The sequence below is a fragment of the Hemitrygon akajei genome, chromosome 5 (assembly GCF_048418815.1).
Source record: "Hemitrygon akajei chromosome 5, sHemAka1.3, whole genome shotgun sequence".
In the NCBI taxonomy this organism is placed as follows: Eukaryota; Metazoa; Chordata; class Chondrichthyes; order Myliobatiformes; family Dasyatidae; genus Hemitrygon; species Hemitrygon akajei.
The window spans coordinates 177,737,982-177,754,878 of NC_133128.1; the positions used below are offsets into that span (position 1 = coordinate 177,737,982).

The 16,897-nt window shown below is 40.3% G+C and overlaps 1 protein-coding gene and 1 long non-coding RNA gene across 10 annotated transcripts in view; one reads left to right on the forward strand and one right to left on the reverse strand.

Moving 5' to 3' along the window:
• Nucleotides 1-7,772, forward strand: part of galnt13 (polypeptide N-acetylgalactosaminyltransferase 13) — a 376,169-nt gene extending 368,397 nt beyond the window's left edge. For 2 of the 3 annotated variants that reach the window (XM_073047334.1, XM_073047333.1), the window contains exon 13: nt 6,397-6,496. Coding sequence is in view for 1 of the 3 variants with exons in the window: in XM_073047335.1 (XP_072903436.1) it covers nt 6,397-6,537 (141 nt within the window). In the remaining 2 variants the exon portion in view is untranslated. Of the gene's footprint in view, nt 1-6,396 lie in introns of all 3 variants that reach the window. The other variant, XM_073047335.1, reaches the window with a different exon arrangement.
• The window catches only part of LOC140728511 (uncharacterized), an 82,348-nt gene continuing 65,455 nt past the window's right edge, over nt 5-16,897 (reverse strand). For 2 of the 7 annotated variants that reach the window (XR_012099092.1, XR_012099090.1), the window contains 6 exons: nt 14,018-14,192; nt 11,876-12,085; nt 8,017-8,116; nt 6,471-6,579; nt 2,227-2,492; nt 5-1,919 (listed from right to left, as the gene is read on the reverse strand). This is a non-coding gene — a long non-coding RNA (uncharacterized lncRNA). Of the gene's footprint in view, nt 1,920-2,226; nt 2,493-6,470; nt 6,632-8,016; nt 8,117-11,875; nt 12,086-14,017; nt 14,193-16,897 lie in introns of all 7 variants that reach the window. The other 5 variants (XR_012099093.1, XR_012099094.1, XR_012099091.1 and 2 more) reach the window with 5 other exon arrangements.

Consider the following 16,897-nt stretch of genomic DNA (forward strand, 5'->3'; position numbering starts at 1 on the left):
CCCGATAAAGGGTTTCGGCCTAAAACATCGTCACTATCTCCTCCCATAGATGCTGTCTGGCCTGCTGAGTTCTGCCAGCATTTTGTGTTTTTATTTATCTCCAGCATCTGCAGATTCACTCGTGTTGCCAATAAATTAAAAATGATGCTCAGATACTTAACATTAACAAATTGCGAAGTGTTAATATACAAGTGGTAATGTCCACTAGCAGTCTTCTCCCAGAGCTGGATAGTAGGCATTAAATGTTATTAAAGGAGCAACAAAAGATCTTTCCTTAGAATTCATCTTAATCCAAAATCTAGGCAAACTTTGCAACTAAAATTTATCTACCAGAAAGTGTCGTATCTTGGTCTGTACAGAAATATCTCAATACCACCAGTGTATCCACGTTTGACTATCACTTCTGATAAACCAAAGGTAAGAAAGCACATGATCAATAGTTTCTAAAACCACCTGCCCTGTATGATTGTCTTACTCCCAGACCTCTTGTCTAGTTGTCTCATGCCAGAAAAATCTATTTGTTTAGTGAATGCTTTAATTACTATTGGAATGGCCCTGTATTTCTAATTACTACTTGCTTCTCTGGGTCCTAGTAGTCTTATCTTGTACTTCTGTTACCAGACCAGATTTACTTAGTGGGGTGTTGCTTCAAAAGTAAAGTTTAAGGAGCATGAAAGAAAATTAGTTAAGGGAAAGATAAATTGCTTTTTTCTGCAAATTTCCCTCCATTACAAAAGTTGTTAGGTCTTGGTAAACAGATTATTAAATATTTTCTGTACAGCTAAACTTTCTGGAATTTTTGGGAGACAATTTGATCACAGTATCACTGCATTCTGAGAAGGGATTAAAAATATTCAGGTATTTGTTGATAGAAATGATTGTCTTTCTCAAGATGCGCATGGATTTGTAGTACAGGCGTTCCTTTGGTGTTCAGGCATATTTGATATATTTTGTACTCTTTAAAAACATATTAGTGGATTAGATTCTGGTCAGTGGATTTGACCTGAAGCCAAGCCTCAGAGCCTGTGATGCCAGACTAAGACCGACCGGACCCTGCATGTGGAAGTGTGCAGCCTGTGGAATAACTGCTTTTGATGTCTTGGAAGGATATTCGAAAATATTTATACACAGAAACATTGAACTTAACATTTTTTGTATTATGAACCTTTCATCAGAACTGACCAGTTCTTTCTCTCTTGACAGTTGCTTCCTGGCATATAGAGTATGGACTGGATTTTCTTAGCTCAAATTTTGATTAATTGCAAAATTTTGTATTTCACTGTTCCAGTATTATTTCACTTCTCAAACTATCTTCGTCTTTTCCAAACAGATCATTTGTAGTTAAAATTCTGCCTCGCTCTCACTGAGCCAGCATCTCTACCACTTGCATCAATCATTTTGTCCTTTCTCCCCACTCTAACATGGGCATCCGTTTTATTGACGTCTGCTGCTTAAAATGTGGATTTATATGTTTTCCTAGTTCTGATCTGACATATTAATTAACTGTTTCTCTTTAAACAGATGTTATGGGAATGACTGACTGTTCCCAGTGTTTTTGTTTTAGTTTAAGTTTTGGATTTCCAGCATTTGCAGTTTTTATTCTTTTTCCTCAAGGGGATGGTCTATATTCAGGAATTTGTCCTGGCCGCAAGCCAGGTGTCTAAAAAAGAAACAGAGGTATGGATTCTCAGTAGTAGATGGGGGTCACAGTTTAATAATCCATTCTTGAAGACAGCGCTTCCAGCCATGCAGCGCTCACTCAGTGTCGCACTGGTGTATCGGTGTAAATTTTTCTGTTCTGAATTTCTCAACGTTTTTAAACCACAAACTTCAGTTTTAAGTTCCCAGTGATCCATATCAGGATAGTTCCATGAATGTATGCTTTGGGCTCACAGCTTTGTTTTCCAATCATTTCACATCTGGTAAGATAAATGTAGAGAAAAATGGGATTTGAGGCATATTAATTAACACACTTCTTAAGCTCCTTTGAGACGTGTAGACAGAGAAAAAACAAATATTGACATATCATCCATTCAGAATTACAGTGCACTTGACACAAATCAAAGCAGTTCTAATGTGCATCTAAAAATTGCTTAAATTTTTTTATGGTCTAGCTACCTTGATTCTGAAACATATTAGAAATATTGGAAATCCTTGCTCGTGCTGTGTTAGAACAATAATCATTAAATATTAGTATTTTGAAATTGTTGTATATATAAATTTTACCTGGTACTTGTATACATTTCAGGTAAGTGTATCATCTTTATATTTGATTGTATATGGATGATGAATGAATGACTCGGACATTACACTTCAAGCTTCAGATTGATTTTCTTGGCTCAAGGGTTGTGTGGATTAGGTAGCAAAATTGAGTTCATGACCATGTTTTTACTTGAAGAGTCTGAGGGTCTTGCACTCGTGTGGACTCCCCTAATTGCAGTGATATTTCGATACTTTCTGAAAAATCTGAGATCACTTTTTGGAGGGGAAAACTAAAATAAGAAAACAAATTCAGTTCAGAATGCAGTTAGGTGTTATTGCTGTAGCATAGCAGATGAAGCTTTCTGCTGCAGTTAAAAAGGCTCCAAATATAACCTTTAACTTGCCATTTCAAGTATTGTAACGCTGAGATTAAAAATTCTGCTGCTACTTCCTCTGTCAGCCTGATATTAGAATATTGAACAGTACATGTCCTTCGGTGCAGAACTTTGAGCTGAACTCTTAACCTACTCCAATATCAGTCGAAAACTTTCCTCCCATATAGTGCTTCAATTTTCTTTCATCCATGTGCCTATGTAAGAATCTTTTAAATGTCGCTAGTGTTTCTGTCTGTGTTAAAAGAAACCTTACTATACCTTTGATATCCCCACCTATATGTACCTTCAATCACCTAAAACGCATGTCCTGGTGTATTAGCCATTGCCACCCTAGGAAAGTAGCACTGGCTGTCCACTCTACCTATGCTTCTTATCTTATCCACATCTATTAAGCCTCCTCCCATCATCCTATGCTTCCAAGAGAAAAGTCCCAGCTTGCTCAATCTTCCCTCATAAGACGTGTTCCAATCAAGGCAGCAGCATCTTCTGCATCCTCTAGAAAACTTCCACATCCTTCCTATAATGAGGTGACCAGAACTGAACACAATACTTAGAGTGTGGTCTAACCAGAGTTCTACTGAGCTGTGATATTACCTTGTGACTCTTGAACTCAGTCGCCCAGCTAAAAAAGGCCAACACACCACATGCCTACTGAGCCATCCTATCAACACTTGGCAACCTTGAAGGATCCCTGGATTGAACTCCATCTGCCAGTTTTCAGCCCAGCTCTGCATCCTGTCAAAGTCCAGATGCCTTCTACACCATTCACAGCACCACTAACCTTCGTGTCATCTGCAAACTTGCTAACTCACACTTCCACTTTGTCATCTAAATTGTTCCCAGAGCAGATCCCTGTGGAATACCACTAGTCATGCAGGCAGAATATGCTTGATCTGCTACCACCCTCTGTCTTCCGTTTGCAAGCCAATTCTGAATCCAAGCAGCCAAGTTTCCCTAAATCCCCTGCCTCCTGAATGGGCCTACCACAAGGAACCTTGTTGACTGCCTTAAACACCACGTCCACCTTCATCAATTTGTTTTATTACTTTCTCAAAAAAATCAATCGGGCTCGTGAGGCATGACCTGCCTCTCATAAAGTCATGCTAATATTTCTAATGTGGCCTAGTGGGCAAGGCATCAAACTAGTAACCTGAAGGTCACTGGTTCGAGCCTCAGCTGAGGCAGCGTGTTTGTGTCCTTGAGCAAGGCACTTAACAACACATTGCTCTGCGACAGCACCGGTGCCAAGCTGCATGGGTCCTAGTGCCCTTCCCTTGGACAACATCGGTGGCGTGGAGAGGGGAAGGCCTGCAGCTTGAGCTGCTGGTCTCCCATACAACCCTGCCCAGGCCTGCACCCTGGAAACTCCAGGCGCAAATCCATGGTCTCTCGAGACCGACGGATGCCACCACCAATATTTCTAATTAGATGATGCTCCCCAAATGCTTGTATGTCCCATCTCTAAGAACCCTCTCTCACATTTTATCCATCACTGATGTAAGACTCACTGGATTATTCATTTTATCTTTCTTGAAGAGAGCTAAAAGGAAATCCCTCATTTGAAATCCCTCATGTTTCTGTTGCTACTCCTGTGGCTCATGAGGATGCAAAGATATCTGCCTATGGTGCAACGATTTCTTCCCTCGCTTTCAGTAGTAACTTGGGGTATATCCTGTATGGTGCTGTATTTAGTGACAGAGTGTGGTAACTGGACCTTCCAGCCCAGAGTTTGTGCCACCAAGTACACCCCTGTGACTACTGGAGCATAGAACATTGACCAGTACAGGCCCTTAGGCTCATGATGTTGTGCCAACATTTTAACCTGCTCCAAGATCAATCTAACCCTTCCCTCCCACAGAGCCCTCCACTTTTCTTTGATTCATGTGCCTATCTAAGAGTCTCTGAAATGATCCTAATGGATCTGCCTCTACCACCATCCCTGGCAGCACATTTCACACACCCACCAATCCCTGTGTTAAAATAAAACTACCTCTCATACTTACAATTACCTTAAAATTATGCCCCCTCGCATTTGCCATTTTTGCCTCAGGAAAAAGTCTCTGGCTGTCCACTCTATGTCTCTTATCAGCTTATATACTTCAAGTATATCACCTAACCCGTACGTCTTTGGAGAGTGGGAGGAAATCTCACATTCACAGGGAGAATGGACAAACACCTTACAGACTGCAGAAGTGAAACCACGTTGTTGATACTGTAATAGCTTTACGCTATAGCATGTACACTGCCGTACCACCTGCAATATATCTTATTTATTCTAATCTTCTCCAAATGTTACAACACTGTCTTTTTCTCAACCTCGTCATGCTGCAGCACATTAGCCTGTAAGAATACTTGCTTCTTTTTCCTGACTAAATGTTCTACCTTTCTTGTTAAGTATGATTCCTTCACCTACTGTCTTTCCCCTGCCTCAATGGGACCAACCCCACATAAGTGTTTCCTAAACAACTTCCACATTTTTTAGTTAAGAGTTAGAGTGCCAAACAGGTCCTTCCAGCACAATGAGCGGCGGCAATCAGCAACCCACCTATTTAACCCTCGCCTCACCACAGAGACAGTTTGCAATGACCAATTAACCTACTAACTGGTACGTCTTTGGGCTGTGAGAGGAAACCCAGCAGAAACCCATGTGCTCACGGGAAGGATGTACAAACTTCTTAAAGAGGACACTGGGACTGAACTCTGTACTCTGATGCTCCGCCCTGTAATAGTGTCAAGCTTACAGCTACCTTTGCGCCCCAAACCCTATTTCTTTTGTACATTTCTCAGAGTACATCTGTTCCTAGTTTACATTCCCAAGCACTTGCTTTATGCCATCATAATTAGCCCTTCCCCCAATTAAATACTTCCCTATACTATGTGCTCCTATCCTTATCTAAGGCTATGCTAAAGGTCAGGGAGTTGTAGTTATTTGTCTCTGAAATGATAGCCCACCATGAGGTCTGTCACCTGACCAGGTTCATTGCTTAGTATGGCTTATCTTCTAGTTCGCTTGTCCACATACTGTGTCAGGAATCCTTTCTGGTCACACCTAAATCCTCATGGCCCATCTAATCCTCTTGCACTAAGGAGGTGCTAATGAACATCATCAAAATTGAAGTCACCCATGGCAACAAAGCTGTTATTGTTGCACTTCTCCAAAATCTTGCCTACTGATTTGCTTATCTGTGACCTGTTGCTATTGGAAGGCCTATAGAATACTCCCAATACAGTGATTGCTTCCTTCCTGTTTCTGACTTCCACTTCCATTCAGTAGACAATGATACCTTCCCTGATTATTAATCTCATTCCTACCTCTTTCAGCACTTTCCCTGACCCTTTTGAAACCTCTAAACCCCAGAACATGCAGCAGACATTCCAACACTATTTGCTGATCTGTCTTGGCTCCTAGGCTAACAACAGACAATTTTAAAATCTAACTTTTCAATTTTATCCAGGATTTTTGACCAACGTCATCCAGCCCTTCACTCAGATCTATACTCATTAATATACACATTCCTTTTTGAATAGCTCCACCACCGATGCCATTCCTTCAGCTTTCTGGACTAAAAATTACGGAATTTCCTCCTTAACCATTTTGACACTTGCTGAAATTTCCCTGTTTAATCAGGCATTTGGCCATGTATCAGTCAATCTTTTTTTTTGTTCAGTACCAAATGTCACCCCTCCTTTCAAGTTCCTTGTGACTTTGTTAAATGCATTGTAATGAATTTAGTTAGTTTAATGTAGATTCTGCATCTTGTCAGCTCATTGGTTTCTTCTTTTTATTTCCGTCCACCAGAGACTTGCACTACGGCATGTAAATAGTAACCAGTGTCTGGATGAGCCATCTGAGGAAGATAAAATGGTTCCTACCATGAGGGACTGCAGTGGAATCCGATCCCAACAGTGGCTGCTCCACAACATGACCCTGAGTGCTTGAGGATGGAAGAAGCTCCGTGGATCAATTTCATTGGCGTTCCAGCTTGTAATACAAAATCCACAATGAACTCCTGACTGTTGATGGTCCTGAGTGACTAAAACAAATTTTGAAAGCTTTTTGACTGAGTGGTTGAAAGCCTATTAGGCATTGCTCATATCTCAATATGGCATGTCATGTGCCCACACTTAATTTGCATTTACTTTGGGAGAAAGCACATTGCAGTCTATAAATAGCATGATGCGTGCTGTTGCTAATACTATAAAACACTTGAAATGAATCAGTTGACTTAAATCCTCGGTCTTCTAAGGAAATGCACTGAAAATCAGATTACCCAATAATGTCATTACAGATTCACCCGGGAAAGACTATGTGGTCAGATGCCTTAAAAATAATAGTTCAAATAAATTAAACATATTTTTGAGAGCAAAACTGAAATCTAATTACTGTTAAAATGTTTGAATCAATCCTTAAATTAAGTCAACATCTTGTTTGCTACCTTGCTTACACTACTGATTTATTGTGACAATACATTATCAAGAAATATAACAATATCATGGTGATTTAACAAAAGGGAGAGTTGTTACAATTCACAGTCCATTGCTGAACTTATCAAATATTCAAAGTAGTGTAGAAAACAGTTCAAATTGCATCTCAATATCAATTAAATATCAGAAACTACTTACTGAGAATATTCAAACATCAGAGCATAGATTATTGGATGAGAAAATATCAGAATATATTGTTGACGGTTTTATATTTTTAAGCGAGATCCCTATTTGGAGGTGTAAATGTTAGCATTTACCAACAATTTTTAACATTTAATTTTCAAATAACGTAAGAATTTTAGATGAATAAAATGTTATAAAAGTGAATACTGATGGGTCGACATACTGCAGATATTTTAAGTGACATTATTAGCAATAGATATTAAGTGAAATAATCCTTATTTTGTTTGATGCTACTTTAAGTCTAAATTTGGGATGTTTATGATGTAACCGGCTTCATCTTTGTTTAGAGTTGGTTGAAAACAAAGGGCATAATGCTGCTTCAAGCTATAAAGCATGAGTAAAACCACTTAGTACCACACCACAACTAGGAAAACCTGGCCAGTATTCATAACACTTTTACTTGGTTGCTTCTTCGGGAATATGCTCAAGATGCTGTTGCATACTTTGCTGTAAATTAAGCTATTTGTACATTTTTTTGTAGAAATTAAATTATATGAAAAATCAAAATGGTTTTAATCTTTAACATGTAACAAATTATATAGAATGCTTATAGAACACAGCTACTTCTGATCTCTTGCATTTCATTCTGCGTCCCTCTTCCCATCCTCTCCCTCTTCCTCCCCCTCAATTTCACTGATCACCCCTGATAGGAGGAGTGATTGATAAGTTTGTGGCCTAAGGTAGAAGGAGTCAATATTAGAAAATCTAGCACATTTATTTTTCAACATAGTTCCCTCCTACGTGTACACACTTAGTCCAGTGGTCGTGGAGCATACGGATCCCTTCTTTGTAGAAGTCGGCATCTTGGACCTCCGGAAGTGGTCCACAGCATGGGGTGATAAGTTTGTGGCCTAAGGTAGAAAGAGATGAGTTATTAACTTCAAACTTACTGCATTTTCATTTGGAGTTGAACTGCACATTCATGTAACGAGAGCTGTATAACTCATCTCCTTCTACCTTAGGCCACAAACTTATCAATCACCCCTCGTACTTCTGCAGGCTCACCTGTCAGTCCTCATGGAACAAGACACTCACCCCAGTAACGTTGCAAATATGTGCCACACCACTGGTTGGAAACACATATCAAACCAATTTGCACATGATACTTTAGGTGTGCCTCGCCAAACTCCAGTTAAATTGGAGCACTGCATATTACCTTTATTCTACAACCCAAAGGACAACATAACATTCACCTTATAAATTGCTTCTTTTAATTGCATCCTTAATGCAATTAGTCACCAGATCACACCATACATAATCATTTACTATATACCATTTATTTCTCTCAACAAAGGGAACAGTTCATCTTTTTGCACAGATTATGCACAGGTACCATCAGGGATGTCTTGGAGTGGGTTCACAGCATTCTAAATGGAGTGCGTGAGCAGCCACAAGTCTTTGTCTTTGCTGACAATATGTACATCGGTAGGAAAAGGGAGGAGATCTTGAAAAGAGAATTTAGGGAGCTAGTTAGAACCTCCATGAAAAGCAGAATCTCGATGGTGGTAATCTCTGGATTGCTGTGCCATGTGGCATACAAGGGTAAAAACAGGTGGATCTGGAAGATGAATACACGGCCAAGGATCTGGTGCGGGGCCAAGGGTTCAAATTGCTGAATCATTGGGATCTCTTCTGGGGAAGGCTTGACATGTACAAAAGGAATGGATTACACCTGAACCCAAGGGAGACCAATATCCTTGCTGGCAGGTTTGCTAGAACTGTTGAAGAGGGTTTAAACTAATTTGGCCGGGGGATGGAACTGGAGTGATAGGGCAAAATTGCAGTCGGTGGCAGTGTATCAGGAACAAAAACAAAAAGGGTAATGAATACAGGACTGAAGGGACTATATTTGAATGCATGGAGTATACAGAATGAGATAGTTGATCTTGTAGCATAGTTAGAGATTGGCAGGTGTGATGTTGTGGGCATCACTGAGTCGTGGCTGAAAGAAGTTTATAGTTGGGAACTTAACGTACAAGGATAAATATTGTATCAAAAGGACAGGCAGGTAGCAGAGGGGTTGGTGAAATGAAATCAAATCCTTAAAAATACATAAGATTGGAAGATGTAGAATCATTGTGGGTATAGTTAAGAAACTGCAATTGTAACAAGTCCCTGATGGGAGTTATATACAGACGTCTGAATGGTAGCCAGAAGTGCTAGAGTGCCAGAGGACAAGTGAGGTGCAGCTGTTATTACTAGGGAGGAGGTGCTTGGGAAGCTGAAAGGTCTGAATGCAGATAAGAAACCTGGACCAGGTGGACTACGCCACAGGGTTCTGAAAGAGGCTGTGAAGGCATTTCAAAGATCACTAGATTCTGGCAAATTTCTGTAGGACTGAAAAACTGCAAATGTCACACCACTCATCAAGAAGGGAGAGAGGCAGATGAAAAGAAATTACAGGCTAGTTAGCCTAACTTTAGTGGTTGGGAAGATGTTGAGGTCAATTGTTAAGGATGAGGCTTTGGGGTACTTGGATGAACATGGTAAAATGGGCCAAAGTCAGCATGGTTTCCTGAAGAGAAAATCTTGCCTGCCAAATCTTGCAATTCTCTGAGGAAATAACAAGCAGGACAAAGGAGAATTGGTGGGCATTGTGTATCTGGATGTTCAGAAAGCCTTTGACTAGGTGCCAAATGAGGCTGCTTAGCAAGATAAAAGCCAATGATATTACGGGAAAGATAGTATGGTTAGAGCATTGGCTGATTGGCATGAGGCAAAGAGTGGTAATAAAGGGATCCTTTTCTGATTTGCTGCTGGTGATTAGTGGGGTTTTGCAGGGTTCTGATTTGTATGCATTTTTTTAACATCATATATCAATGATTTTGATAACAGAATTGATGGCTTTGTGGCCAAATTTGTGGGCGATACATAGATAGATGGACAGCCAGATAGTGTTGAGGAAACAAGGAGGTTGAAAAAGGACCTGCACAGATTAGGAGAATGGGCAAAGAAACAGCAAATGGAATACAGTGTCGTGAAGTGTATAGTCATGCACTTTGATAAAAGGAACAAAAGTGTAGACTATTTTCTAAATGGGAGAAAATTCAAAAATCCGAGGTGCAAAGGGACTTGGGAGTCCTTGTGCAGGCTTCCCTAAAGATTAATTTACAGGTTGAGTCAGTGGTGAGGAAGGCAAATGCATTATTAGCATTCATTTTGAGAGGCCTAGCATATAAAAATAATGCTAAGGCTTTATAAGGCACCAGTTAGGTCTCACTTGGTGTACTGTGAGTAATATTGGGCCCCTTATCTAAGAAAGGATGTGCTGACATTGGAAAGGGTTCAAAGGAGGTCGTTCTGGGTCCATACTCATTGGAATTTAGATGAATGAGGGGGATCTCATTGAAACCTATTAAATGTTGAAAGGATTAGATAGAGTGAATGTGGAGAGAACATTTCCTATAGAGGGGGAGTCTAGGACTAGAGGGTACATCCTCAGTATAGAGGGACATCCATTTAGAACTGAGATGAGGAGGCATTTCCTTAGCCAGAGGGTGGTGAATTTGTGGAATTTGCTGCCACTGGCAGCCGTGGAAGCCAGTTCATGGAGTGTATTTATGGCAGAGGTTGATAGGTCAGGGCATGCAGAATGGGATTGAGAGGGAAATGGATTACATATGAACAAATGGCAGAGCAGGCTTAAAGGCCCGAATGTTCTAATTCTGCTCCTATCTTATTTTCTTTACGTTTTAATGTTTACCTACCAGCAATTTACCCTCTTCCCTTGCCATTTTCTTTTTGTTACTGAATGTAAAATGAACTGGCCTGCACGTGTTACTATCTCCAGTTTAATAGTTAACACCAATTAGCCACTTCCCTCTCTCCTGTTACATAGCCAATACATCGCTGAAATGCGATTCACTTTTAACACTTTCACCTAGCCCCATCAACACCTCTCAGAAATGGGGCACAAGGACTAAAATAGAAGCAAGATTGTGAAATCAGGTCTTCTTGTTCTCTGGATAGTGCTGTGAGCAGGAACAACGAAAGGTTTTCCCACAAGCAATCACTTACCAGATCTAAATCTTCTTTCATTTTCACTTTGTTAATTGTCTATTTATCTTGTGCAGCATTGATGCAGCTCATCTGACTGGTTGCACTGCATATGACAGGCACACACTGGTAGTTTAACTTCAAGAATGAATTAAAAAGCAGGAGCATACAATCAAATATGACCGGAGGTGAGAATTAAATCCCATTGCAATGTAAATGTACAAATTTTACTTTTACTAAATCCAGTTAATCTTGTGTCAATTGGCTCTTTAGAAAAAAAGTAGCTTGATAAATATCAAGTGATGGGGATCGACTTAAAGTGATATGGTTAGAAATGATCACGAACTCTGGAAAATAATTATTCTTACATAGAGATTATTCCTACCTAGAAATAACACAAGTTTTTTTTTAAAAAGCTGAACAAACAGCAGCTGTGAAAGGAAAGAACAACCAAACGATCCAACCAATAACCATAGCTAGCACTGTAGTTGTGTGCACACTGCACCAGAATATGTGGATCCCAGATTGACCTCTACAGCCACCTAAGGACCCACCAATAGACAGAACATCATAATCAACTCAGGTGATCACACTCCTACTAAAAAAAGTCATACCTAGGATAATGATGAATTAGCAGGTTTCATGCATGGTTAATATTCTGCCGACTCACTCAGTCTTTCAATGCAGGTTCAGTCTTGGGAGAAATAAGGAAGAGAAATTCAGCAGGGCTAAAGATTTCCTCATTCTGACAGATTCTCATATTTACATTCTTCTTGGTTGCATAAGGACAGACCAGTCTTCAAAATGGAGGGTACTTCATGTATCTGCAAGATAATATGTAGATTGGTCAATTACAAATAACATGGAGGAACATTTAAAGATCCTAACCATGGGATAAAGTTTTAGAGAAACACATAGGGCTAAAGATGAAAACAAGTAACTGGGACCTGATGGCCTGCAACTAAGGAATGGCTGCCGAAATAATGGACTCAATCATTGAAAATTTTTCAATGCCCATTGGATTCTGGAAAGATACCAGAATGCGGCCAAGGTGATTCCCTTGTCCAAAAATGAAGAAAGATATTGGTTAACATATATTACGTAGATCCTGAAACTGGAGTCGTAAGTAGACAAGGTGGCGAATAAGATTTTTTGGCACACAGTAACCGGGATGCTATGTTGCAAACGTACAAGGCACAAGTGAGTCAACACTTGGATAAGTGTTCCATTTAATATCAGAGAATATATAGAGTATATAACCTGAAATCCTTAGTCTCTGCAGACATCCACAAAACAGAAAAACCACAAAGAACGAATGACAGCAAAATGTTAGAACCCCAAAGCCCTCTACTCCCCCCATCACAAACAGCAGCAAAGTATCAACATTCCCCCCCCCCCAACAAAAACATCAGCCCCCACCATCCGGCATGCAAGCAATAGCAAAGCCCTCAAAGAGACCATGATCTGGAGTCCATCAAAAACCACCATTCATCGCAACAGATCAACGTGCCATGGGCTCTCTCCCACTAATGAGGGAGTGAGAGGAATTGCTTCTGCTACAGCGAGAGAGGAGACCAACAGTTCACTGTTTCAGTCTGCAGAGTCGCTTATTTCAACAGCAGCGTACACTGCCATCTTGATGTTCAGATCTCCTGCGATGTTTCGGGTCATCCACAGGGCTACAGCCTGAAGGTGCACATCTTCCAGGCTGCTCCTTGAAGTAGGGTATGGTATTTCCCTTGGAGTATAGAGACTGAAAGGTGACCTTACTGAGATATAATAATCACAAGGAACATTAATAGGGTGAATGCAGTCTTTTCCCCCAGGATTGGGGAATCAAAAACTAGAGAGCATGGGTTTAAAAGCTACTTAAGTGGCAACCCTTATTTAAGGTAGATTGCTGTGTGTCTGTGGAATAAGCTGCTTGAGGAAGTGGTGGAAGCAGGTACAATAACAAATGTTAAAAGTTAATTGGACAGGTACACAGAGGGGAAAGAAGCTAAATACCAGCTTTGATGAGTACATTAGTCAGCATGGATAGCGAAAGGAACTTTTTCCATGTTGTATGACTAAGATATTAGGGTCAGTAATCAACGAGGAAATAATTAATTAGGGAAGCCAAATACAATCAGTTATTGAGCTTCACATTCCTTCTGCATCAAATTTCATTATCTGCTGCCCTTTATTAACTCCATCTACCATCTCCCAGCCTATTGCTAAATTCACTTTTCCCTCCTTCATCTGCCTATTCACTTATCTACCTAACCTGGACACACCAATCACTTGCCAACTCTTGTACCATCCCATCCCTTCCCCTCCCTATAGATTAAAGTTTTCAACCCAAATGTCAACTGTCCAATGCCTGACCCATTGGGTGCCTCCAGCAGTTTTTTTTTTGGCTAACAATATCCTGACCTTGAAATGTTAGATTTCCTTTCTTTAAGGGATGTTGGGAAAGCTGATGTTTGTTTTTATGACATCTGGGGCATTTTATGTTCAGATATATTTGAGCATGGCTTTGTAATCCATAAATGTGTTACTTGTTTTAAATTTGAATTCAAACTTGTGATTCATCCAGGTTTATGGATAACTGCAGAAAATACTCTATATTTAATGAGTATTTTCAGCATTTCTGTTTTTTTGTTCACTTTAAATATCACTGTGCTATGCAATATCAATTCTTTCCATTTGGTTCTCCAATGCCTGGAGGTGTAAAACAACATCTATGTTCATGGGGCCAAGTCAAGACTGCAAACCTTATTTTTTACTGTTATGTGCAGCAGATGGTGCACAACCAAAGCAAATGTTCTGATCAATATCGTTGCAACGATTTTCAGGAAGCTGCTGTGTCGAAGTAGAATGGCTAATGCTGATGAGTACTCACACCATCTTCACCTCTCTGATCACAGATTCTTCATTAAAGCAGGAATTCTGTAGGAAAGCAATCAAACGTTCCTTGAGATTATGGAAAGCAAGCAAGCAAAATCCAGATGGAATTTCTGCCTTGATGTTAATTTTCTCATTGGCTGAGCCATTATCAAGTATGACATTGTGCTTTTCTATTTTAATGTACAATAATTAACTCCCCATCTGAAAGGCAAGCAGTCAGATACATCACTCAGATATATATTGACAAAAATCACACACAGAATGTTGGAGGAACTTTGGAGGCCAGGCAGTATCTATGGAAAAGAGGAAACATTCGACATTTCAAACCAAGACCTTTCACCAGGACAGACATAGTCCATCATTTTCAGTGTTTATGAAACTAGCTCAGTATCTGGAGTGTGAAAATAATATCGCATATCTACTCTTATGGAAAACACAGTATTAATGTGAAACCTAGTGTAATTGCTATTCTAGTTTGAATAGTTGTGCACCTCAGTTAGAAAAGAAATACTCCATGTTACAGTTTATTTATTTATTTACTTGCTTACTTTCCAATAATAAGTCAAGATAAAAATTGTGTCCTTGAATAAGTTTATGACTCATGCAGTATAGCTGCTGTTAAGCAGCCGTTTAGAAATTTGCTGCAATTAGAACATAGAACATTACAGTACAGTACAGACTCTTCAGCCCACAAGGCTAGGCCAACCACTTAACCTGCTCGGAGAAAATGAGCAAAGTTTACAACCTGCGATTCTTAATCTTCACAGACATCCATGAAACTTAACAGCATAAATCACAGTGATCCTTCACTCCCCAGTGAGCTCAACACCTTTTACGCACTTCTTGAAAGGGAGAATAACTCTACTCTTGTGCAAACCCCACAACATCTGATAAGACCCTTTGATTTCTATCTTGGAGGCCAACATAAGAGTTTCCAGTTTCCTTCAAGCTGGCGAATCGTCACAAGGCATCAGGCCCTGATGGTGTACCTGGCAAGATTCTGAAAATGTGTGTCAACCAACTAGCTGAAGTATACAAGGATGTCTTCGACATCTCATTGCTGCAGTTGGAGATTCCCACCTGTTACAAAAGGCCAGGAAGGGTACCCCAATGATGCACCATCAATAACTCTCAGAGACGTGAGGCGAGATATAGGCTTTTATTGGCTGGAAGAAAGAACAACCAGCAAGTGACCGCCACACAACATCCTGGAGACTGAGACCGGGGCTGTGCCTCCAATCGCCTTTATACTGGAGTCCATGGGAGGAGCCACAGGAGCAGTCAGCAGGGGGGGGGGGGGGGGCGTGTCCAGACAGGTGTATGTAGTTCACCACACCCAATGACTATGGCTTGGTAGCATTCACATCTACTGTGATGAAGTGCTTTGAATGTTTGACCATGGCTAGAATTAACTCTTGCCTGAGCAAAGACCTGGATCCACAACAGTGGATGCAATCTCACTGCCTCTTCACTCGGCTTTGGGGCACCTAGACGACAGTAATTCATTCCTCAAACTGATGTTTATCAATTACAGTTTGTTATCAACATAATCATCCTCTCAGAATGATCTTCAAAACCTGTGCCTCTGCACCTCACTCTGCAACTGTATCCTTCACTTTCTCATAGGGAGACCTCAGTCAGTGCGGATCAGAAATAACATCTACTCCTCACGGACAATCAACACCACTCCACCTCAAGGAGCTGTGTTTAGCCTAATGCTCTACTCTCTTTACATCTATGACTGTGTGGTTAGGCACAGCTCAAACACCATCTATAAATTTGCTGATCATTCAACTCTTGACACAATTTCAGATGGCAACAAGGAAGTGTACAGCAGAGAGAGATTTTGGCTGCTTGAGTGGTGTCACAACAACAATCTTGTACTCAACATCATTAGGACCAAGGAATTGATTGTGAACTATAGGAAGGGGACGTCAGGAGAGCATACACCAGTCCTCACTGAGGGTGCAGTAGTGGAAAGGGGGAGTTTTAATTTGCATCAATATTTCAGGGGATCATTCTTGGGCCTAAATCATTGATGCAATCATGAAGGTGACAAGCAAGTGGTTTTACTCCATTAGGAGTTTGAAGGTACTTGGTATGTAACCAAACACTCTAGCCGATTTCCAGATAGATGGAAAGTATTCTGACTGGTTGCATCACTTCTTGTTATGGAGCCTTCAATGCCCAGAAACAAGCAAGGCTGCAGAGGGCTGTAAGCTGAGCTAGCTCCAACACAGACAGAACCCTCACCACATGGAGGACATCTTCAACAAGCAGCATCAAACACCCTCACTGACCTCTTCTCATTACTACCATCAGGGGGCAGGGACAAGAGCCTTAAGACTGCCATTCAACATTTTAGGATCAGCTTCTTCCTCTTTGCCAACTGATGTCTGAACAGCCCATCAACTCAAATACTATCTCACTATTCCTCTTTGGCAGTATTTATTTAATATTTACAGTAATTTTGTGTCCTGTGTTATGTTTTGTAACTTCAAAATGTTACACTAATTCAAAGGAATGCACTGGAGTCCAAAATGTGGGTCCAACTTCCTGTTTACTTAGAGCGAGGCACACACATATCACATGCTAGAATCATGATATGTACACTAACTTAGAGACATGTCATAATTAATTATTTAAGTGAACAAGAATGTTTAATCAATATATATACACACACACACACACACACAAGATTACTCAAATATTACTTAAACATTAAATACAAATCTTGCTCTGTACTA